Source organism: Gambusia affinis, linkage group LG14, assembly GCF_019740435.1.
Source record: "Gambusia affinis linkage group LG14, SWU_Gaff_1.0, whole genome shotgun sequence".
In the NCBI taxonomy this organism is placed as follows: Eukaryota; Metazoa; Chordata; class Actinopteri; order Cyprinodontiformes; family Poeciliidae; genus Gambusia; species Gambusia affinis.
The window spans coordinates 19,418,685-19,442,472 of NC_057881.1; the positions used below are offsets into that span (position 1 = coordinate 19,418,685).

Below are 23,788 nucleotides of genomic sequence, written 5' to 3' on the forward strand. Positions count from 1 at the left end.
GAACAATGTGTTTCTCAATAACCCTTCTTGGACTTTCACCTTTTGAGGTCTGTGGCACGCTTCACACACATGGCCATGCATTACTGTGCAGGCATGATACTTGCTTTTTGTTTATTTTACTTTCATCTCTAACTGTTCTGCTCCCTTTCTAGGCTAGCCTATTGATTCAACTGGAGTTTTCAGTTACAATTTAACTAACCCTTGAGTTTGTTGTTAAAAATACTTTAGCACAAGCAAGACTTCACTAACAACATACAACCATAGCACTCCCATTATTCAGCTGTTGCAATTACCACAACGAAAAACAAAACAAAACCTTTTTTTTCATTCATGAGTAATGTCTAACAAAAGCACAAATTTTGTTGTCCTTGCAGAAGTTTAGGTAATTCCCCTATGTAGAAATGAAGAGTATAAACTGCTTGCCTATTTGTAAGATGTTAATCTAGTCAAAAGCAAGTATTTTATAATAGCGACCGACCACATTGATTTACATATACAATTTAAAAATATGACATCTCACATGTTTTTGATTTCACTTTGAAAAGAAAGAGAGAGAAAAGAAATGGCATTTGTGTACTAGACTTGCATGATAATTCCAGCTTTTGGATGCTCACTTTTGGTTTCGGGCACTAGGCAGCTGCTTCGTGTATCTTCTTTAATCAGTTGCCTCATGTGGGCATTTGTGTGCAGAGTCTAGTTTACAGGAGAGAAGAGTTAGTTTTAAATGTTACATATTAATGTTATCTATAACAAATAGAAATGAAAACAAATCATCACATATCATCCACTAGGCAGCAAACTACATCTGAAGTAAGTTAAAGTCGACAAAAACCTGGTTAGAAAATCCAAGTAAGGAAATCTACTCATTTATTTACAATTTACAAAGTTTTCTTCTCAAAACAATAATTACATTTTACCATTTAAAGAAAAGTTCCTTGTACCTAACTATTAATCTATTCTAATTTGCATTAATAATACAAAACCCACCTACGGGAAAGGTACCAAAACTGTTTCATACCAAGGATCCAATGTCCTCATTGCTACTTTTAAATCTCTAAACTGAAAAGGCAATAAACACTTAATAAAAACCTTAGATTAAAAGATTTAAAGATAGATTCCCCTACGGGGGAAACGTGTAGCTATTAAGAGATCGTTTTAAGTATGTTAAAAACTTATTTTGAGGAGACGCTCTACTTTTTGAAGCGCGGCAGAATACAGTGATTTTGCCCCTTCGCCATCTTGATGTTCGATTCCATTGGCGGAAGCAACATCTTCGACTGAGCAGCAAGCGGGTGTGGTTTGGACCAGGACGGGTGGTTCACCTAGCAGTCCTTTTACTATTTTCAGCCAAGAGAAAGGAGAAAATTCGGCTCAACAGAAACAACGGAGGAGCCTTTCCACTCTGGTGAATACCGCAAGTTTAGCGCAGACATCGCTCGGTGTGTCAGTTCCATGCTTTAACCAAGAAAATCATCTCTGGTCGATCGAGGAGGGGGGCTCCGGTGGGGTTTTCTGATTCGGCTGGCAGCAGCACAGCAGGTTTTCTATGGTGGCGCCTGGATCTACTTTTTCGTACGTCTCGGATGGCTAAGCTAATCAAATCTGAATTAAATATTTGCGGTTTTCCTCTCGTGTCAAGGTTCCTGTTAATTAAAATAACATTCTTCAGTAAAGGTAGCCACGGGTCACACCGGCTGCGCCCATGAACAAAGGCTTGTTGCTATGTGTTCCAATCATTCAGCATTGATTGTTTATGTTCGCTAGCTAGTTGGCTAACTAACGGTGAGAATAGCTGCGCACGTTAGGTGGCTAATTCGTGTTAGCACTCCCGTTATTCAGCACGCTGAGTAAAAATCAATGTATTGGAGCAACAGACAGTTTATCACTCGGCGTTGATTGGTATGCTTGTTATTCTCCCAGTTTGAGCCTCCACGAGAGAGGAGGAGTCGTAGAAGTGATTGCGGGTAGAGGGGGTTGTGTCTCATTGGAAACCCAAGCTTCGAGGTCGGAACTTGGCCGTGCTAAGGGGGGAGGGGGAGAAATATGCCTTTGATGTTGTATGCCGTTGAATAGTGAATTGTGTTCGTGCTGGAAATACCCACCGCTTCGCTCTCTCTTGGTTTGAGGTGGAGACTCGGCATTTCCCTCCTCCTGTCCTATCTGCGTTAACTAGCCAAACAAGCGAGAAGACCTGGCAAAAGGTAGCGGAGCAAAAAAAGAAGGAAAAAAAAGGGAAAGGCAGACGGTGGTTTATTACAACACTTGGAATAAAAACACCCAAACACCACGATTTTATTAGGCTGTGACAAATATGACATTTAGTTGAGACTGTTTTCTTAATTTTCCGTGCACTAATTTTACCTTTTTTTTCAGACATATTTGCTGTGCGGGCTGAGGGCAGGCAAGAACAATGGCTACCCAGTGTGAGTATCGCAAACTTATTTATTCTCAGTTTTTCCTTTTCTTCTCTTCCAATTTTTGTCCCCCCCCCCCTACCTCGCACACATACACATCGCTTTCTCAGGCTCAATTTGTACATGTCTTAATTAGTGAGTTACAATAACACTTTGTCAATTGTGGACTTTTATTTGGAGCACATGTAACAGTAACTTTTTTTTTAAAGTATTTTGTTCTTTATCATTGGGGTACAAAGCACAGAGTTAAACATGATTTTAGTGTTTTAAATCATTTTTATTTCGGTTTGAGTTTTGTCATTTACATTTTTTAACCCTCTTGGATCTTTATCATTGCTTAGATTATTGCAGAGAACAGGCAGTAACAGGCCCTGTTCAGACCTGGCATTAACATGCGCTGACTCGGATAAAAGTCTACAGAGCACAGCCTAACCATTCACACCTGGTATTAACACTTGTCCGAAGTGATCTGATTACTGTTGCCCACTTTATTTCCACAAAAACATGTAGACACATCAACAAGTTTGTTGGTTTTTCTGCACCTTGTGAATTTTCATCCTTAAATTCACAAGGTCTCTTTTTTTTCTCTCTGTTTTACAAGCCATTCTATCCTAAATACCTAGAAATCATAGCTAAACAGTCCATTTAAAAAAAAAAATCTAGATTTTTAGGAAGGTTTTAAAAATTCAATGTTAAAAATGCACATTTGCTTTGCTGAACATTGAAGTCTCTTTAGTTACTATTTTGCTTTGTAGTATGTGGCTTCCTTGCAGCTAATTGTGTGCAGACCTGCCTCATTAATTAGGTACCTTGATATTTAATCACACGTGTCGAGCATGTCGCATCAAATAGCAGCAGTGGCCAATAAGGTCGGAGTTTCACTGTGAATGTTGGTCTTTTTTTTTTTCTGTGGAATCGCTTAGATTGTTGGACCAAAATCACAAATCACGTAGTTTCAGTTAGGAGTACATTTTAATTGTCAAAGTCGTCCATATTTTCGACATCACAGAAGTCATAGGATTGCATGTACAGTCAGTTACATGAGCTGTGTTATTCAGACATCCACTGATTTGTCATACTGGTGGCCATTTATTGTAACAATGAGGAATTGCAATTAATGACGTTCGAAAGCTCCTAAAACTGTCTTTCTTGTTGGAGTTATTTCTGTTTCTATTTTCTCCGCTGTTGGTTTCACGAGCATATCAATAAATGAGAAAATATGAATAAGTGTTCCATGACTGTTTGCAGTTTATTTTTATGTCAGGAGTCTTGAAGAAACCCCTTCCAAAACAGGTTTTCAGTTTAAGAGGTATTTTGTTTGTTGTGCTTTGATAGCAGTTGCCTTAAGGCTGAAAATAAGTTGTGAACACTTTTTTATTGTCATCACAACATATTGCAATAAGGTTTACATCTATGTTGCCCATCTCTATTGTGAACCATCAGAGTAGTAAACATTTTGTGTTTTAGGATTCTTAAGAGTCAAGAAAAATCTGGAGTTTGATCACTGTTTTCTTTTTGACGTTTGGAACTAGAAAACTGTTGTTCTTGTTCCAATAACCAGAACAATATAAAAAACTTCTCAAAAAACCGAGAAGTTTCTTATATTGCTTTTTAAAGATTTCTAGGAACCATCATAATTACATAAAGGGGACTCTGGATTTTACATTAGCATTAGAATAAGACATTGGTATTTTCCAAATATGTATTTTTGCACAAACTCAGCAATTGTTTACACGGCAATCTCATCAGTCCTTTGTTGCTGAAAATTCCTGGTGAGAATTTGTTTGTCTTATTTTGTCTTTCTTCTGCCTGTGTAGCTGATCTGATGGAGTTGGACATGGCTATGGGTGACAGCAAGGTTGCTGTGAGCCAGTGGCAGCAGCAGTCCTATCTAGATTCAGGAATCCAGTCTGGCGTCACCACCACAGCACCATCTTTGAGTGGCAAAGGGAATCCGGATGCCGAGGAAGATGATCCAACCCTGTATGACTGGGAGTTTAACCAGCCCTTCACTCCTGAGGCGGCAGGTAAGTGGAGCGTCATCAATTTGGTAAATATGTAGATTGAGCTCTAGAAAATTATGATGAATTTCACACAATGTATTTATGATTTTCTGTATTTTTTCCAGACATTGAAGGTTACGCCATGACCCGAGCCCAGCGTGTGCGAGCTGCTATGTTCCCTGAGACCCTAGAGGAGGGTATTCAGATCCCGCCCGCCCAGCTGGACGCTGCCCATCCAACGGCAGTCCAGCGTCTGGCAGAACCCTCTCAGATGCTAAAGCATGCCGTGGTTAACCTCATCAACTATCAGGATGATGCTGAGCTGGCCACTCGGGCCATACCCGAGCTCACCAAACTGCTCAACGATGAGGATCAGGTCTGTGAACAAACCGTTACTTTAGTTACTCAAAAGTACTTATTTATCTTTTCAGATTGTCACCATTCTTAACAAAACTCTTGTTTTGTAGGTTGTTGTGAACAAAGCTGCCGTAATGGTGCATCAGTTGTCAAAGAAGGAGGCGTCGCGTCACGCCCTGATGCGCTCGCCACAGATGGTTTCAGCAGTTGTTCGTGCCATGCAGAACACCAACGATGTGGAGACGGCTCGCTGTTCTGCTGGCACGTTGCACAACCTTTCCCATCACCGTGAGGGGCTCCTCGCCATCTTCAAGTCTGGAGGCATTCCTGCTCTGGTCAAGATGCTGGGGTAAGATGTGAAGGATTTATACACCAATACGCTTTTAAAAGCTGTTGCAGCTTTTTGATGTTTACTTTATGTGAAGCTTTGACCTGCCATCACAGATTCCTAGCGGATTTCTCTTTTGGAAATAGATTTATTATGAAAGTTAGTGTTTTTGTGCGATACAACTAATCAGTATCAGGAGCAGAGGAGATGGATTATCCTCAAGGGGAAAACAGAAGCTCTAAAATGGGATTTAAAAAATATATATTTTAGAGTGTTATCTGCTCACTCTCAGCCTGATTGGACCAGAGACTTCTCTCATGTTCTGACAATCATTTCCTTTAAAATTTTGTTTAATTTATTCCTTTATTGATTTATGAAGCAATTTAAAAGATCTAAATAAGGAGACCAAAGTTCATAGTAATAAAGGCATAATAATTAAAGACTATTGTTATATCTTTCTGCTTTTTAACACCCCACTAATATTAAAGAGTTAACTTTGGATGTTCCTTTACTAATATAGAAGAGTGTTGTTTCTGTTATCATGTCTTGGTAGAGCTGACGTTTGGTGTGTTGACTAAAAACTAAAGTTGGGACCAGTCTGATCTGATGCTGATGTCATCCTTTTTGGATTTCATATTGCATTTAGACTCCATGGTCCTTCAGATACTGCAAGTCATATTTTGCCAGATTATTCCTTGTTCTAAAGCATGTATTAGTTAGATTTGCCAGATTACCCAGGTTTGTCACAGCAGGCTGCTGTCGGTGGATTACCTCGCTACTCAAAGCTAATTTTATTGTTCAAAGTGAATTAAAAAAAAGAAAAAGCCAAACGACTACATGTGTGTTTGTCGCAAACATTTAGAGGGATAACATTTACGTGATATTGTTGCAGTAATGGACTATATCGGTCAGTAGGCAGCAGATATCCAAAGTCTATAGTGGTAATAGTTGCTAGTTTCACCTTTTTTTTTTCTTTCTGTTGGCTGTATTTTTGTTGTCCTGTTTCTTGCTTCTGTGAATACATTTTCACAACAAAGCTCCTTCTACTTTCCCCAGTTTGAAAAAGGAGCGATTTGTTCTTTCTTTATTTTTTTTTGTCAATTTACTCTCTGTATTGTGTCCTCTGCATAGTTGTGTGCATAGTAGAGCAATTTGCAGAGACGCCCCCTCCAAACTGTTCTATAGATGAGCAGCTTTTTTGGAAAGCTGTGATGCAGAATTTCCACAGAAACTCCTCCACTTCTCGTGTGTTTGAAAGCTCATAAAGGCTTAAAGTTGCAGACAAAACACTTGGCTACAAGGCAAGTTGAGACCTGTTGGACGGAGCACCTGTGTTTGACTTCTTTATTGTCTCACGTTACTGTGTTTTCAGTGGACGTTGGAACGTTTACAACTTGTATAGATTTTCATCTGACTTAGAAGTGAATAATGTGTTCTAATGGTCTTCATAAATACATTTTAAAAGAAGGCGCTCTGCTTGCATTCTGTCTTAATTTGACAGTAATTGCGTCAACATTTCTTCCTTGTTGGCCTAATTGGGTGGACACTGACATATTTAGTGCACTTTAGCATCACTTTGCAGTAATTATCTCTATCGGTCATTGCCTGAATTTAGTAATTACCACAAGCTAAACAAAATGTTTAACGCTATATTAAGGAATCAGAAGGTAAAAGGTTTTGGAGCATTAATTACAATTAGCATTTTAAAACGATTAAAAGTTGTTAAATCTTTCTGCTCACCTTTTTCTTTTATGTCTTTCAGCTCACCGGTGGACAGCGTGTTGTTCTATGCCATCACTACACTCCACAACCTGTTGCTGCACCAGGAAGGGGCCAAGATGGCAGTGCGCCTCGCCGGAGGGCTGCAAAAGATGGTAGCCCTGCTGTCCAACACCAACGTCAAGTTCTTGGCCATCACTACTGACTGTCTGCAGATCCTGGCATATGGCAATCAGGAAAGCAAGGTACAGGAAGATCTGTTTTTCAACGCGTCGTCTTTGTTTCAGCGGTGCGTAGTAAACATAAAACTCTTTGTTCTAGCTGATCATTCTGGCCAGCGGTGGACCTCAGGCCCTGGTCAACATCATGAGGACTTTTACATATGAGAAACTGCTTTGGACCACAAGCAGAGTGCTAAAAGTGCTCTCCGTCTGCTCAAGCAACAAGCCGGCCATTGTAGAAGCTGGTACTTATAACAGAAATTAAACAGATTAAAGCAGTGCCACTGCGTAGGTTTAATGATTTGATTATTCCAATCATTATTTTATTTACCTTTTTAGGTGGGATGCAAGCTTTGGGTCTTCATCTAACAGACCCCAGCCAGCGTCTGGTTCAGAACTGCCTCTGGACTCTGAGGAATCTTTCAGATGCTGCCACAAAACAGGTAATGTCGGACATAATTTAATAGATAATAATCTGGTTTATTTATCTTGTATGGTTTTTTTTTTTTAAAGAATCAGGAAGCAGCTTTATACATTTGGGATGTTTTTCAGACATCTACTTTACTATAAGCATTTTGTTACAACTGATAAATTTTTAATAGATGTATTTTCCGCACTATAAGGTGCACCTTCAATGAATTGCCTATTTTAAAACTTTTTATAAGGCGCACCGCATTATAAGGTGCATAGAATAGACGCTACAGTAGAGGCTAGGGTTACGTTACGCATCCATTAAATGGAACTGCGCTAAAGGGAATGTCAACAAAACAGTCGGGTCAGTCAAACTTTATTACCGTAATAGATTACAAAGCAGCTTTCTGACAACTTGCTGCTGCTCTTTTCCCGTGTTCTACTGCGTGACTGATCGCCTTGAGTTTAAAGTCTGCGTCGTAAGCGTGTCTCTTAATAGGAGCCATTTTGGAGTCTTTACACAAACACACAAATGGAAATTAAACGGTATGCTTCGCGCAGTCATATATCCCAGCATGCACCGCGCGCTTCTTCTTCTATGGGGTAAAATGAAGTCGGCGGCTGCTTACCATAGTTGTGAGACCTGTTGTGGCTCAGTAATGGTCCATATATAAGGCGACCTGATTATAAGGCGCACTGTTGGCTTTTGAGAAAATTGAAGGTTTTTGGGTGTGCCTTATAGTGCGGAAAATACGGTAACCAGAAATTCAATAAACAGAATTTGGTAAAATATCAGATCTGATATTTTTGGTGTTCGAAAATTGCCCTTCACAATCTCTTGTTGGTGCACTTCTATTGTTCAGTTTAGCTTATCGCTGTGATTTTTAGTGTTCAAGTTTGAGCTCAGTTTGTAATGAGAAAATCTAAACCTCTAGGAAGACGAGTTACATTCATCTGTTCTTGTCTGTAGGAGGGGATGGAGGGTCTCCTTGGTACCCTGGTCCAGCTGTTGGGCAGCGACGACATCAACGTGGTGACATGTGCTGCCGGCATCCTCTCTAACCTGACCTGCAACAATTATAGTAACAAACTCATGGTCTGCCAGGTATGAGCTGTTGCCATCCACATCATGTCTTGATTTGAGTCTCACTGGGACTCCATCTTGTTTTATTGATGTGTGACATTAACACACGGATGTTGCCGTTAGGTTGGCGGCATTGAAGCTTTGGTGCGAACTGTCCTCCGGGCAGGCGACAGAGAGGACATCACAGAGCCAGCTGTGTGTGCCCTGCGTCACCTGACCTCACGCCACCAGGATGCAGAAATGGCCCAGAATGCAGTGCGCCTTCACTATGGCTTGCCTGTGGTTGTTAAGCTGCTTCACCCACCATCCCACTGGCCACTAATCAAGGTCCTTTTTCTATTACTCTTGTAAATTGATGAAACAATTACAGTAATTACAATTTTTAAAAGGTACAATCCATCTTCTGTTTAGGCAACGGTTGGTCTCATTCGCAACCTAGCCCTGTGCCCGGCCAATCACAGCGCTCTGCGGGAGCAGGGAGCCATCCCCCGATTGGTCCAGCTGCTTGTCCGAGCGCATCAGGACACCCAGAGGCGCACGAGCATGGGGGGGAACCAGCAGCAGTTTGTGGTATGCTGCTTGTTTAACTTTCTCTTTTGACGATTTGGATTTCTTTTTCCTCTTCTTTGTGTTTGACTTTCTTTTCCCCACCCTTGAACTCATCCAGGAGGGAGTGCGTATGGAGGAAATAGTTGAAGGTTGCACAGGAGCTCTGCACATCCTGGCCCGGGATGTCCACAACAGGATTGTGATCAGAGGGCTCAACACCATTCCACTCTTTGTCCAGGTACAACCACAGAGTGCTATCTATCACTAAATCATTCTTTTTTTCCCCCCAATTTCAGAATTATCAGTAGCCTAAAATCTTGGACATTCTTAAATCTTCTTCTCTCTTGCTCTTGTATCCAGTTGTTGTATTCTCCAGTGGAAAACATCCAGCGTGTCGCAGCAGGTGTGCTGTGTGAACTGGCGCAGGACAAAGAGGCAGCCGAGGCCATTGAAGCCGAGGGGGCCACTGCACCGCTCACTGAGCTGCTGCATTCTCGTAATGAGGGCGTCGGTGAGAATACAAACAGATGCAGTTTACCCTCTTGTGTTTTTGGGTTACCGGTTGCTTGAGGGGTTTTTTTTTTGCACGTTCTCCTTTAGCAACCTATGCTGCAGCTGTCCTGTTCCGCATGTCTGAGGACAAACCCCAGGACTACAAGAAGCGTCTCTCAGTGGAGCTGACCAGCTCACTGTTCAGAACTGAGCCCATGGCCTGGAATGACGTATGTGCTAATTCTAATAAATGAGCCAAAACAAAATTAATGAAACGACCGTAATGATGCTTGCTGGGGGACTGTGTTGAATTCTTCTGAGTCATAGCATGACTAAACAGAAGACGAAGGCTGAGAATTCCCATCATTTGGTGCATTATTTATCAAAGTGAATGTTTAAGTTCTCTCTCCAAAGTAGCTCTTTTTTTTATCTTCTACTGGTACATGTCAAGTGACTACTCATAATGATCTTTTCAACTACTTCTAAAAAGCAGTGCATCATTAACTAAATAGGGATAGGTTTAAATTGAGGTTTGCCTAAAAATTACTTATTTACAGAAGGTAACTTATTGTAAATCTAGAACAGTTTTTCCTTTAGTCTTGAGTCTTAAAAATATGACGCTAGTTGGCGAACCTTTTAAAGGGATGTGGTTTCATTTACACAGAAGGCAAAGATAATTAGGAAGGAGAGGCGGTGCACCACTAGCCAACTTCCTGTGGGGGAAACGCAAACTACGAACTGTTTCCCAAAACTACAGTAGCAGTAACATTCGCAGTACAGCTTTTCACGAATAATTTTTGACTTTTAACTTGCATTTAGGCTCCTCTGCAAACACCCTTCTAAGTAAACAGGAAGGCTTAGTGGCTCCTACTTTGACAGGAGTGCTTAAGTAGGAGTCTTTAAATCTTAATGGTTTACATTAACTGTGCTGATTGAAGTCAGTTTAGTACCAGAGAGAGCTTCTGGAGCTAACAATAACTGCTTGTAATTTTAAACTTTGTGCTTCTAAACTATCATCCATCCATCCATTTTCTGTTCACCCATTTGTCCCTAATGGGGTCAGGAGGGTTGCTGGTTCCTATCTCCAGCTACGTTCCGGGCGAAAGGAGGGGTTCACCCTGGACAGGTCGCCAGTCTGTCGCAGTCTAAACTATCAATGTTTTGTTTATTGTGAATATCTAGAAAGAGCCATTCTATTGGACAGATAAGTAGTGTCTATCAGTCAGCTAATATCAGTGTTTGGTTCTTCAGACCGGGGACCTGGGTCTGGATCTGGCAGCACAAGGAGATCCTCTGGCTTTCAGGCAAGACGGTGAGTTTTTAAGCTTTACATGAGCTTCATTCTTGTCTCCACTCCCCAGATGTTATCTGCATTTCTAGAAAATCTTCAGGATTTGGTGTTTTTTTTTTTTTTTGGTAATTGCACTGAAAGTAACTGCACTTCTGTTTCTACACTGAGGCTTCTCTCTTTCAGCATTGAACTGCACAGGAACAAACCTGTGAGTTTGTACTTATCCAAAAACTACTACAAAGTTGCGCTACTGTACACATTTCCTGACAAATGTAAACATGCCAATTAGCATGAAATGGCAAATGTATAACATGACATTGCGTTTTTGCATTGAACTTTGTGGATCTTATTTTTACTTTTCAGACGGAGCATATCGGACGTACCCAGCAGCTTATGGCCAGGACCCTCTGTTAGACCCTATGTTGGAAGGTGCAGACTACCATGCTGACGCGCTGCCCGACCTGGGTCACCATACTGATCCTTTGCCAGACCTTGGCCACACCCAGGAACTGATGGACAGCAACCAGCTGGCCTGGTTTGACACCGACCTGTAGGATTGGTAAGAGACTGCGGATCTTTGACGTTTAAAAAGTCATGAATGGATTACAGTATATTAATTACACATTATCTTACGTCTTCTTTCAGTGATTTTTCCAATAGAACCTGCATTGTGACTGTCCTGTATTGTCTGAAGCAGCATTACGATTGCCCTGTAGAGTGTTAAAGGTAAAGAGAGAGGAAATTAAAGTGGTCCTGGGAAGTGTCTGACACAAGAAAAAATCAAAATCAAAGATGGTTCCCACAGGATTGTTTAAGCAAGTTGAAACCGAGGGGAAAGGAGAAATTCCAAGTATCAAAGATATCATACAATGGAGGTTAAAGAGCAGGTTATCTATTTGGATGAGTGCACAAGAGGTTGATCTTAAAAGTGTGAAACACATGTTTTAGCCTTGCCTGTATTAGGTTTTTTTTTTTTTTTTGTTTCTACTTTTCTTATTCTATTTTATATTTCTTTTTGTAATACTCATTATATGTTATGGTACTGACCCAGCTTGCCTTCACACTATCCATTTTCATTTTCTCTCCAATGGTAATCATTTGTATTTTTTTTTCTTTCTTTTTTTTTTTTTTTTTTAAGAACGTATATTACACGTAGTGTTAAGTTATAGTGATATTATACAATGTTCCTTTGGTTATGGTCGAATGTGTAGAACACTAATAATCAGTTGAAATGTACTCTGACTTAAAGTGTAACATTGTGTAGGTTTTTTTTATATAATCTCAAAAATGGAGAATTATGCACTCTTAATATGTGCTTGTTTAAGCATAAAAGTATGTCGGTGTCAAATGTTCTAAATGGGGAAATGGGTGAAATTATGGGTGGGATGGGGATAAATCTACAAACAAGTGTTTTATAAACAGTATCACTGGTAGGTTAACAACTATTTTGTATGCCATCATTGGATGTTTGATAGGAAAAAAAATTTAAAATAACGCTATCGTTGGTGGTTTGATAAAAACCCACGTTTCATGTCCTATCAATGGTAGCTAGGTTGACAAACGGTTGTAGTCCTGCTGTGTTTATTTTGGAGACAACGTTATGACACGGCTGAACAATAAAAAGCATTTTATTTCATCCAGTCTTCGTCCTGCGTCTTCTGTCTTGGCTTGGGAGCATAAGGTTTAGCTCCATAACATTCATTTCAACCACATTGCTAACACTTTGAAATTTAGGTTTAAACATAATTTAAAGCAATAAAGAAATGTAAATAAATTTCAAAAATCCTATATATGCTTTTTTTTCATCAATTGTGGTAAAATCAACCAAAGAGTGGTGCTCATTTCTTTCAGTATAAACAAGTACAACTTTCATTAGCTGTAGCATAGCAGTAACTATTGTGGACGTATATCAACATGACCTTCACTGAATCAAAATAAGTTTTATAAAGGTTGGTTCGAAACCTGTCTTGTATGCTTGCTTTCACTTCTGAAATAGTTTGTGGGGGAAAAAATGGATTCACAGCATTTAATCTTTTTTTATTTAGCAAAAAAGATACTTCACAACTGATTTAAACCCTTTCTCACACGGTCCCAGAAAGATTTTTTTTTTTTTTCTATCTGCAAATGTTTTGCTCTCATCTGAAAGAAGAAAACTGCAAGTTAACTGTTCTACTTTTTATTTTCTCCACAGCATCGTACCATTGGAGGTATTTTTACATGAAGTACCATTGTCTTGTAAACTATTGTGTCCTTTGAGTTGAGTCAGTCAGCTAAGGTCCTTAATATGGAAATGTGGATAATGGGTGGTTTGATGTTGATGTCTGAAAGCTTGGGAATGGTTAGACATTCATGACAAAGATTCTTGTCTGATGGCTTACAGGAAGGGTTGTTTTTTCTCTTTAGTATACCAGCAGGTGATGTTTGAAGACTCAAGACAGTAGCATTAATTGTGTTTTTTTTTTTTTTCAACTGGCTAGGTCGTCCTACAACAAGGCATCCATTTACCATGACATCTCCACCTACACAGTTGGTTCACACAGTATTTGGCCTATGCTCAACTCCAAATAGTTAAATTTTAAGTCAACTTGTGGTCTTGAGTTCTCACTGACAATTCTCTCTGGCCTTCTGTGGAACGTTTTTGTCTACTAGTCGTCTACTAGACTGTCAACATTTGCAACTGCTTGCTACTGTAGTCCCATGATGACATCCTAGATTTTCTCACCAGATTTTTATTTTGTTTTATTTGGTCCTGAAGTTAAAGGGATTGTAGAAATCAGTGGTTGGGTAAATGGGAGCACAAACAATCTCTAATGTGGGTGATTTAACAAGAGCAGTGTTGTTTGAAGGGATTTTTCAAATGGAAATGAAATGGCTGCATTCCAGTCATTTTCACCTCATTTAATGTCAGCACAGTCTGACCCAGTGGAGGTCAGACTGGGGCGGGGCTGTTTTGTCCAGAGCTGTTTTCTAAAGCCCTGAGCTTTTTGTGTTGTAAATGACGCTAGTTGTAGAATAAAACGTTTTGGAGCACATGTAAAATTCATTTAACAAGGTATGTTTCTTTATAGTTGCAGGTCAAATGTAGGTCAAATGTCAAATCACATGTAGAACATGTCAAGCTTTTAAACTACGGTAGTCAGGGAACTATTTGTTAGTTTTTACCAACAAACACTCCATGAGTGCCTGACTTAAAGAATAAAAGTAACACATGGTGGAGCATCTGTGGTGCTGTTTCTAGTCCAATATCTGCATTTTTTTAATCTCTGCAAGGACTGCTCTTAAGTTGCATATTATTTTTCACAGCACTACAATTTTACAATTTATAGCATTTTATATTTTATTTTATTTATCTACAACTAGTTGTTACTGTGTCTTGTCTCTGTGCTGCAACTGCGAAGTAATTTCCCTGCTGGGATGAATAAAGTACTTCTATTCTATTCAAAGACTTTGTGGACATCTTGTTATTGAGCATCACATACCAGAACATTTTAATTAAAATCTGTTAGCCTGTGTCTAAAAACATAAAATTGATCTACATTAATTCTCTATTAAATCTGTATTCTTCAGAATACTTATCCAACAGAATGTTACTGATTCCTATTAAAAACCTCATGAGCTAAACTGAGGAGTAAATTAAATGGCAGAAGAACCAAAACTAGTTTATCTGAAAAGAATGTTTAAAATAAAAATTAAAGGTCACCATCTTTCTTCAAACCTCTTGACATGCCATCCGATTAACTGTAAATTTGATCATGAATGCATTTTGCTGTTTGTTTTGATATAACTTCTAATTACCAGAGAACCAGCATTTTTTTTAAATCTGATTTCAAAGTAATATTTACACACGTTTTTGTATTTCTCTTCCTTTTTTTTTTTTTTTTTTTTGGCGTTTAATCGCAATGCTTTTGCACCTTAATATATGTGACGATCATTATTAGCCTTACTCAAAAACGTTTATCTGGGACAACAGGGGAAAGCATTGAGACACAGCTAATACAATGACAAAATACATTTTCCTCATTTCAAATACCTTCTGCATTCTAATATTGAAAGAATGCAGTTGCAACATTTTTACAGGTTTCTCAGAAGAAAAAGTACTTTGACGTATTTCACCAGAGGAAAACGCAGGAGACTGGTTTTACAGGTGTGAAACAATTTATTGCCAAACATGAGATGCGACTTCAGTAAACATTGGTGCGGAATAAGTGATGAAACTGTGCTGCGCGCCGGTGAAATAAGGAGCAGACGAGGGATCATTGTGCACAGGAATCCACCTGATGGGTTGAACAGCTCCGTTGGCAATGAGTGTGTGATCTGTGCTGCCCCCTGCTGAGCCGATGTGGGAAAAGCAATTTGAACTCTGTAAGATAACGGGTTCCACGGGGTAGCGGATGAAGTCTCTTTTTGGGGTCGTGGGCAAAGGCTGCTGCTCCATGCCAGACAGATGGGAGGCTGTGGAGGTCTGAGAAGGGGGGCTGTCTCTCTTCAACAGGGATTCGACGGAGAAAGGGCCGGTGAACTTCACCTCGCATCTGACCTGGACAGCTCTGCGGGACGCAGGTTGAGGAGAGGGGAGAGCGCTGTCCAGCTTCTCCGTTTCCAGCTTAGAGGCCAACTCTGGGAAGTATAGCAGGAGTCCGCCAAAGTGACGGCGCACCATCTTTGCTGTGATCTGACTGCAGTCCAGTTTCCAGAAGTTTTTATTCCTTTTCAAGGAATTCGGGATCACTGGAACCTAAACGAAAAATAAATAAATAAACGGGTCAATAAAATGCAACCATGCTCAGATTATTTTACTAAATATATAGTCAAACAAAAAGTAACAAAAGTGAAACTTACTTTGGTGAAGCAACTGTGACTTGACAAACAGACTCTGATGTTGTTCTCAAGATATTTTCTGTCCCTGGACATCAGCAGCATCAGTCTATCCATCAACTGGAAAAAAAGAAGAAAATATTCAGCATCCTTCTGACAAATTCCTTCATATTACATCCAGCACACGACATGCATTTTAAAAATTGTTCAGCTTTTCTTACCTGAGTAAAAGTGAGCATCCAGTTTGGAGCATTCCGGAGGATTATAGCAATCTTGGACAGGAATGTCGTGGCCCACTTGAAAGCAGCTCTCTCAGTAATGCCAACGGGGACAGGATGACAAAACTCAGCTTCATTATCCCTCATCTTGCTCTGCTTTCCCTTTCTTGGAGATTCGACCTAGGCACGGAGACTGGTGATCACATACCCTGCTTCTGTGCGGTCACAGTGGTCGGCTCTGGATATAAGTCCCGTTGGAACAATGAGACATCAGAAGGTGTCCACTGCAAGATAATGGAGAGCTTTTCAGAGGATAACGGCCCCATTAGTGCTGGAGGTGGAGCCAGATCTAACCTGTATTTGCGTTTTCCAAAGTTGTAGACAATAGCTGAAATGTGTGATAACAACAGCAACGTCTCTTTCCAGCAGTTTATACCTCTTCGGGGCTTCAAACCCACTGGAATGTTTCCCTAACAAAGTTTAAAAAGAAAACTTTTCTCTGTAGAAATGTTCATAGCTTTGTATTTAAAAAAAAGAAAAAAAAACTTTACAGAGAGACTTTTATCAGGGAAAATATAAAAATAACACTAAGGTGTGATGACAGCAAACTTCTATGCTAGTCTTTGTAAGATGTGTTGCATTAGGCTACACACACATATATATAAATTTCATTTCCCCTCTAATGTTACTATCTTTGTAAAAGAAAACTGCACATTTTATTTAAGCCACTGATAACGTGTGTACTTTATGTAAAGCCTAAAAACAGATTACAGGTACATTGAAGAAAGGGAGTGCTACTTGATATTAAAATGTGGTCCTTGGGGCACACTGACCTGCATGTTTTAGGTATTTCCTTGCTTCAGTCCAGCTGATTTCAATTGATGACTGACAAACAGGCGTCTGTTGAACTGCAAGTTGAATTGAGTTGAATCAGGCACATTAAAGCAGGGGAACCTCTAAAACATGTAGGACAGTCTGCCTTGAGGACCAGGGTTGGGAAACACTGGCTTAGCAGACTCCTACATTAGGTTTTTTCTGGATACTTTTACGTTAAATGCACTGCATTTGTTTGCACTGAGATTCTCAATATACAATAAAACCAAAGAAAGAAATTATATACTTTATGTTCCCCTAAGGGATTTAACTGCACGTGGTAACACACAAAACGACAAAACATACCAACACATTATAAGAAACGCACACACACACACACACACAAAAAAAAATCACTGTACAGACAAATTTTAGCAATAGAGACAGCTGTACTAAAGCTGGAGGGAGGGACAATAATGCTGATGTCACATCTTTATTTAAAACGATACATCTTCAGATGTTAACGTCTTCATTAGTATGCTAAACCCTTGTTTAGCTTTTGCTGTAGTTTCTAGCAAACTGAGAAGCAAGTAGGGAGTGCGAACAGCCCCTCTAATCACAGGCAAGCAAATTGAGCTGGGATGGTAACAAGACTCTCATCCCATCAAAGATGTACAACCTGTTCAATTTGATTAGGTCTACCACCTTGCATACAGGAAATGTGTTGATGAGTTCCAATGGAAATCACTGATGTTAATTAGTGCGGTCATTATCAGGGACAAAAGGTAGGAGAGTGAATTAGAAAGCTGATATAAAAGCCATGCTATGGGTTGGGATAAGATTTGATTGCTCTCTGGAGTGTCACAGGTAATTCACAATGTAGATATCAGTAAAGCAACAGGGAGGGGAAAAAACATACTTAAATCTGTTTTTCTTTTAAGCTATGAATTTTGGTTAATTAAAAGATATAATGAACCAGACGTCTGCATGTTTTTCCACCGAGAAAATATCCAAGCAGATATAACACTTGTTACTGGGGTTTAGGAGAAGAGTTTAAGATTTCACAAATCTAACTTATTATCTTGAGTTCATAAATGCACATTTTAAACAACAAAGCTACCATACAAGATACTTCTATGGGTAAAAAAGATATTCAAATATTTTCCCAACTATTATTAGAGTTTTATGTTGGATTTCTCTACTTTTGTGTATTTGAAGGCTTAACATTTTGTTATTTATTATAACAGTGGGCACAAAATACATCTCTGAAAAAGACAGCATGCATTTCAATGAGCACATGGAGATAGAATGTGTCTTTTTAAAAGGCTATAATATTATTTCCACTGTTCATAAGATCCTCAAACTTCAGAAAATTTTGAATGGATGCTTAAGGATTACTAATGTATTTGTTTTAAATTGTGAAATGTATGTTCTGTTATAAAGCTTTGGAGCGAGACGTCGCTGCTCTAAGCGGAGGGAACTGAGCGCCATCTTGTTTGGCCACAAACATAACCGAGAAAAGAACATAACCGACTGTCTCACAGATATTTTGAATATTTTAAGTTACTTAAAATTACTTAGCAATGGTACAAACTTGCTGCGTTATGGGATGTAATTTCCGATCACACGACCGAAACGGTAAAAAGATGGAAAACGGACTTTCGTTTCACTTTTTTCCTCCCTGTAAACAACGCGAGGAGGCTAAGCTAACGGATCTAAGCTATCGGAGCTAACGAAAAGGAGAGGAATGTCCTGGGTATCAGCGGTGAGATGTCCTGATACCCAGGGATGTTGGAGATGACGTTCTCCAACATTCCAAGTTATCTACGAGTTTGCTCCAGACATGTCCATTCTGGCGAGTCTCTAAATTCACTTTGTTGGTGTTGTGTCATAATGTTTTGCTACGATTTTGTCCGGGTGTACTCATGTTACGTTACTTTGAGTTCATTTAAGTGGGTCAACCTTGTTCAGGTCGGGCTTATATTTTTTATGTAGCATAGTCAGAGTTTTGTCAGTGAACATCAAGATTATTACCTTATTGTGAAGTAAACTATTTTACTAATGTTGTCAAATTTACAGTATTAATACCGACATGTGTTCTAATATGTCCTCTTCAAGGCAAACCGACGTATGAAATGGATTAGCTCAATCCAGACTGAATGTGGGTCACTGCGAGGTAAACGCCACAACATGGGACCAACATGCGCATCAATTAAAGAGGCGATACAGCAAAACCATGGTGGCTCAACAAGTGGGGGAGCAAGTTACAGGGACTGTTTTCATGATTTACCCTATAGACTCCACAGTAGCGGAGCCTATAGAAGAGGAGAAAACCCCAGGAGGAGAGCTCAGCCAGGCTGCACACTCTGAAGAGGAACATGAACCATTTGTGTTGAAATAAATGTGTTCAGTTGGAAGTGGCTGCTTTCTCTCAGTTAATAACTTAATGTGGTAAACATTCTAGAAACGTTTGATTCAAGCTCTTCAAGTTGCATGTAAACAGGTGATGAAATGAATCACGTTTCAAGTAAAAAAATTGATATTTTAAATACTTCAGGTAATAAACATGCATGTAATGAAAAATGACGTTTTTAAATAAACATTTGATGTGATCAGACATTTTGCAGTAAACATTTAATTTAACAGTCAAACCAGATGAAAGAGCCCATCTTTAAACATTTAATGTGTAACTAAACAGTTCAGAGTAAACAATAAAGGTAAATATTATGAAATAGAATAGATCACACTTTAAGTAAATATTTGTTTTATTTAACACATTTCAGGTTAGAAGTGAACATGTAATGAAATAAATCCTGTCCTCCAATTTTATGTAATTGATCATTACAGGTAACAAATATTGCGATCATCTGAGGTAATACATTTTATGAATTTTTTTAAAAATATATATATATTTTTAAATATAAAATTAGTTAAATAAACAAGGGGTCAAATGTAATAAAGATGAGTGTGCTTCATCTATACAGTCTAGTAGAACTATTTCACTCTGATTTTGAGTTAATGGGGCCACGATTTGGAAGCTATAGAATAAATCAAATTATTCAATATTAAAATTATTTATCCACCCATTTTCTTACACCGGGGGTCTCAAACTCCAGTCCTCAAGGACCGCAATCCTGCAACTTTTAGATGTGCCTCTGCTGCACCACCTGAATAGAATAATTAGGTCATTAGCAAGACTGTGGGTAACCGATCTACACAAGCAGGAGGTAATTAAGCCATTTCAGTCCAGTGTTTTGTACCTCGGGCACATCTAAAAACTGCAGAGCAGTTAGCCTATATCTAGGTTGCGTTTTGGACATACAAGGTTACAGTAATTTATTTAAAATAGGAAAATATCGAACTGGAAGTTGTGATTTTTGTTGTCAAGAAGAGACGGTAAAACATGTTTTGTTGTTCTGTACCAAATATTCTGTTGAAAGAAGGAAATTAGTTAGTCGGTTACAAGAAAATAAATTAATTAAATTTACAAAATATTTTGGGAAAAATTACTACTTCTGAAGATATAAGTTATTTAATTAATTACCTTAAGAAAACAAAATTGATAGAAAAGATATAAGTTGTTTTTTTTTGTTTTTGTTTTGTTTTTTGTTTTGAAGGGGGTGTATATAGTTAGCGTCCCGATCCACACTCCATTCCAGTAGATGGCGGTAATGCATATCTAAAAGTTGCTTGCCAACCGCCATAAAAAAAAAAAGAAGAAGAAAAACTGCAGGGAAGTGGCCCTTGAGGACTGGAGTTTGACACCGGTGTCTTACACTCTTGTGTTTAGTGGGTCGGGAGGTGCTGGTGCCTCTCCAGCTAACGTTCCGGGCGAGAGGCGGGGTCACCCTGGACAGGTCGCCAGTCTGTCACTTAAAATTTTAATAGAGGATAGCGTGCCTCGTGTAATAACATGAATTACCACTTTTTTGTATCAGTTGGTCATAAGGCATTTATTTACTGAAGTGTTTGGTTCGGAAATGGACGGTCCCTGTGTGAATCTCTGAGCGCTTGAGGAGGGAGCGCTAGAGAACATCTGGCCTGAATTGGCATTCATAAATCGGATCAACCTTGAGCTAAACGCCCCTTACTCCGCAGAGCGCCAATATCTAATAACCAACTTGAAAACAACTTCACTGCGGTCGGTAACACAATGAAAACGCCGGAACATGTTTGTTTTGGTATGTGGCCATACAAGATGGCGACATAAACGTCACACGCAGTGACGTCAGCTCCAAAACTCTAGATTACCACGTTAAATTAAATTGAGTTTAGTAATCTAATTCAGTGCAGCTACACATTAAAGCCAATTTGTGCTAAAAACTGATAGTGAATTTCTGTTCAAAAATCCAAAAGCTCCTCATCAGAGATCATAGAAATAATTTTTTTAAACGTTTTATTTGCTGTGAGTTGTGAGTTGAGATGCAGCAAATTTCAATTTATTAGATCCTACCTTTTCATACAATTGTTTCAATTAAAAAATAAACAAATAAATAAAAACATAACATGACAGGCCCAAAACCTTCAAGAGTATTTCAGATTTATTTATTTATTTCAGATATATCATTTGAAAGAGCTTAGAATCCAATTCTTGGGAACCTAAGATGACGTGTGTGATGGTTAAAAATAAAAGAATAATAATTTAATGTTCAAATAAATATTTCAGTTTCTTGTATGACACACCCACACCTAAAGCATCATTTGAAAATTTCCTTCATCTGAGACTGAGACTGCAGTTGTCCACCACTGCAGTCTCATGCTCCACCTCCTGCATTCATTGCTCATTGTTTCATGAAACGATAGCCGTTACCCTGCAGCACACATCCTCTATCGTCCTGTTGCTCCAACAGGATTTAGAACTGGAAACCACAGACTCTCATCTAGACCTTTTCATTACTCCCATTTGCGTGAACCCTGATTCTCTAAGAAACAAGATGCAGAGGAGGACTGGGAAGTTTGAGAGTGAGCCGTTTTATTTTGATAAGCTAGCTTCTCAGAACGGATACTTCATAAAAAGCATCACATACTTGGCAAAGATTGTCCTTGCTTTCCAGAATGGTCCAGGCAAGATGCTTACCATCACCCAAGGTCAGAAGACATTTACAATTTCATCTTTGTCATCGAAAGCAAAACGTACAACTTTCTGAATCCAAAGTTTTACAGTTGTTGGACAAGTTGGCTCGTCTTATTTCAGAAGACAGGAAGTCTTTTGAGAACAACATCAGAGTATGCTTATCAACTCTCAAATGTTTTCTTAAGGCTCACATATTTTTACTTATTTTAATATTAACTTAAATTTGTTTGGTAGCCGCATGTCATCTAATAGCCCCTGACTTTTTCAGATTCTACTGATCTCAGATTCAAGGGGCCGCAGGAGGAACTACTGGAAAATGGTCTGCAGTCGGATTAGATCAAAGATGGTGCGACGTCACTTTAATGGCCTCCTGAAGGGCTTCCCTGAGTTGACCTCTAAACTGGAAATGGAGAACCTGAACATGCCCTCAGAGCAGAGCTCAACTCTCCCTTCTCCTCAACTTTCAATCCTGCAGCTCCGCTCAGGTCAGATGTGAAGGGGAAGTTCACTGGTCCTTCCTCAGTCGAATCCCTGCTGAAGTGAGATGGCCCATCTGCTCAGACCTGGGCAGATCAGCTCCCAAGGTGCACCAGCTGCTGCTACTCTAAACAGGATCTGCTCCTTCAGACTTCTTCTGGATCTTCCCCTATCTACTCAGCAGGGGGCAGCACGCCAGGAGGATTCCTGCACACTCTGATCTCTCCTCCTCCATCTACACAAGAGCTTCAGCTGCTTCCTATTTCACTGGCTCGCACTACGGTTACATCACGTACTCTGCGCCAGCATTTCCACCAGAAACTCTCCATTTTTAATTGTATGTTTTTGCTTTAAGCCTAACAAAAGAAAATAAAAAAAATAAATAACTTTTAAATTTGTGGTCACACTCCAAAATATTTCAACATAGATATGCAGTACAGCCAGAAAAAGCCTGTGATTTGTCTTATTTTATCTTATTTTTTTAAATTTTGATTTGTTTTATTTTGATAAATAAACTTTTGCAATAAATGTATGATTTTTTCAAACAAAATGCTCCTGTTTTTTAGGTCCGTATGATCTGACCACAAGATGGAAGTAGAGTGTTTCAATTTGTTTCGGAGATGTACCATGAGACAAAATTACAATCTTGTACAACTAATACAATAAAAATCTCATTGTTTGATTTCTGGCGTCAGGGTCAACTTTAAAAAAAATTTTTTTTTTATTTTTTATGCCTTTTCTGTTTTAGCTAATTCCTTCTGAAGTGATGAAAGAAATGTCAAACATTTCCCAATGTTGACCCAAAAGAGTAAACATGCTGGAAACTAATTTCCCCTTTTAAATGGACTTTAAACTCTGGTCACACTCACCCCATTTGGCAGAGTGAGTGGCATGACACAGAGTTATAAGACCACTGTGAGATTAACTAGAACACATTGTTTAACGAAAAGAAGCACATTTAGCTCCCACAGAAACAAGTCTTAACTTGTGCAAAACATCTCACTTTGGGAAAGCAAACGAGTCCATCTAACTTGCATGAAGTAAAGCCAGCTGACTGTTAAAGTCAATAGACGCACTAGACTGAATGATGGGTTGTGCGGAAACGGAACTAAGCAGAAAAGCAACCAAGTGGCTCATGGTGACTGTGCAGAAGCTGCGGAAGTCTGTTGCTCTGGAATAACACTCCAACAGGCAGTTCATTTCACAAATGTGCCCTTTATGGAAGAGGGCACATTTGTGAAATGTGCCCTCTTTCACAAATGTGAAAGAGGGCACATTTGCCTCCAACATGAGGGCACATTTGCCTCCAACATGTGTAAACACATTTTGGAGGCTGTGTGTGTGCTACTGTTGCATGTCAGATCTTGCAGTTCTTGCTAAGCGGCGCTTTTGTAATGAATGCAGTCAGGGCTGTTGCGATGACACTGATGTGTCATCATGACAAATACTTGTTATATTGTAAAGTAACATTTTGGTGTAATAAAATTTTTTTTTTTATTGGAATAATACAATAAATATATGA

At 39.2% G+C, this 23,788-nt stretch overlaps 2 protein-coding genes and 1 long non-coding RNA gene across 6 annotated transcripts; 2 read left to right on the forward strand and 1 right to left on the reverse strand.

The window, feature by feature from the left end:
* Positions 1-1,230: 1,230 nt before the first annotated feature.
* LOC122843564 (catenin beta-1-like) lies at positions 1,231-12,505 on the forward strand. 2 transcript variants are annotated; one of them, XM_044138392.1, is made up of 17 exons: positions 1,231-1,405; positions 2,374-2,423; positions 4,232-4,441; positions 4,543-4,793; positions 4,885-5,123; positions 6,865-7,066; positions 7,143-7,287; positions 7,382-7,485; positions 8,424-8,558; positions 8,661-8,864; positions 8,949-9,107; positions 9,205-9,324; positions 9,447-9,597; positions 9,687-9,808; positions 10,830-10,890; positions 11,233-11,428; positions 11,515-12,505. In XM_044138392.1, the coding sequence occupies exons 2-16, from the start codon at positions 2,411-2,413 to the stop codon at positions 11,421-11,423; spliced, it is 2,307 nt and encodes a 768-aa protein (XP_043994327.1). In that variant the 5' UTR covers positions 1,231-1,405; positions 2,374-2,410; the 3' UTR covers positions 11,424-11,428; positions 11,515-12,505. The 2 variants fall into 2 exon arrangements, with proteins under 2 accessions (XP_043994327.1, XP_043994328.1); XM_044138393.1 differs by lacking the exon at positions 1,231-1,405 and adding an exon at positions 2,068-2,201.
* A 2,343-nt stretch (positions 12,506-14,848) lies between these two features.
* LOC122843565 (forkhead box protein H1-like) lies at positions 14,849-16,779 on the reverse strand. Of its 3 annotated transcripts, XM_044138395.1 has the most exons (5): positions 16,736-16,756; positions 16,257-16,372; positions 15,906-16,186; positions 15,709-15,804; positions 14,849-15,604 (listed from the first exon to the last, which is right to left on the reverse strand). In XM_044138395.1, the coding sequence occupies exons 3-5, from the start codon at positions 16,047-16,049 to the stop codon at positions 15,026-15,028; spliced, it is 819 nt and encodes a 272-aa protein (XP_043994330.1). In that variant the 5' UTR covers positions 16,050-16,186; positions 16,257-16,372; positions 16,736-16,756; the 3' UTR covers positions 14,849-15,025. The 3 variants fall into 3 exon arrangements, with proteins under 3 accessions (XP_043994330.1, XP_043994331.1, XP_043994329.1); XM_044138396.1 differs by lacking the exon at positions 16,257-16,372 and having other exon boundaries at positions 16,736-16,779; XM_044138394.1 differs by lacking the exon at positions 16,736-16,756 and having other exon boundaries at positions 16,257-16,390.
* Positions 16,780-19,891: 3,112 nt separating this feature from the next.
* Positions 19,892-22,948, forward strand: LOC122843567. The gene is made up of 2 exons (XR_006372726.1): positions 19,892-19,942; positions 22,058-22,948. It is a non-coding gene; the product is annotated as an uncharacterized LOC122843567 (long non-coding RNA).
* The last annotated feature ends 840 nt before the right edge of the window (positions 22,949-23,788 follow it).

What these genes read in the sequence shown, in the direction of transcription:
- LOC122843564 (XM_044138392.1), top strand. An exon ending in GCTCTGGTCAAGATGCTGGG is followed by an intron (nt 5,124 to 6,864) that starts GTAAGATGTGAA and finishes TATGTCTTTCAG; the next exon opens with CTCACCGGTGGACAGCGTGT. An exon ending in GCCGGCCATTGTAGAAGCTG is followed by an intron (nt 7,288 to 7,381) that starts GTACTTATAACA and finishes TTACCTTTTTAG; the next exon opens with GTGGGATGCAAGCTTTGGGT.
- LOC122843565 (XM_044138396.1), bottom strand. Translation starts at nt 16,049, where the DNA reads ATGAGGGATAATGAAGCTGAGTTTTGTCATCCTGTCCCCGTTGGCATT. An exon ending in GGATGCTCACTTTTACTCAG is followed by an intron (nt 15,805 to 15,905) that starts GTAAGAAAAGCT and finishes CTTTTTTTCCAG; the next exon opens with TTGATGGATAGACTGATGCT. An exon ending in GTCACAGTTGCTTCACCAAA is followed by an intron (nt 15,605 to 15,708) that starts GTAAGTTTCACT and finishes TTTTTCGTTTAG; the next exon opens with GTTCCAGTGATCCCGAATTC.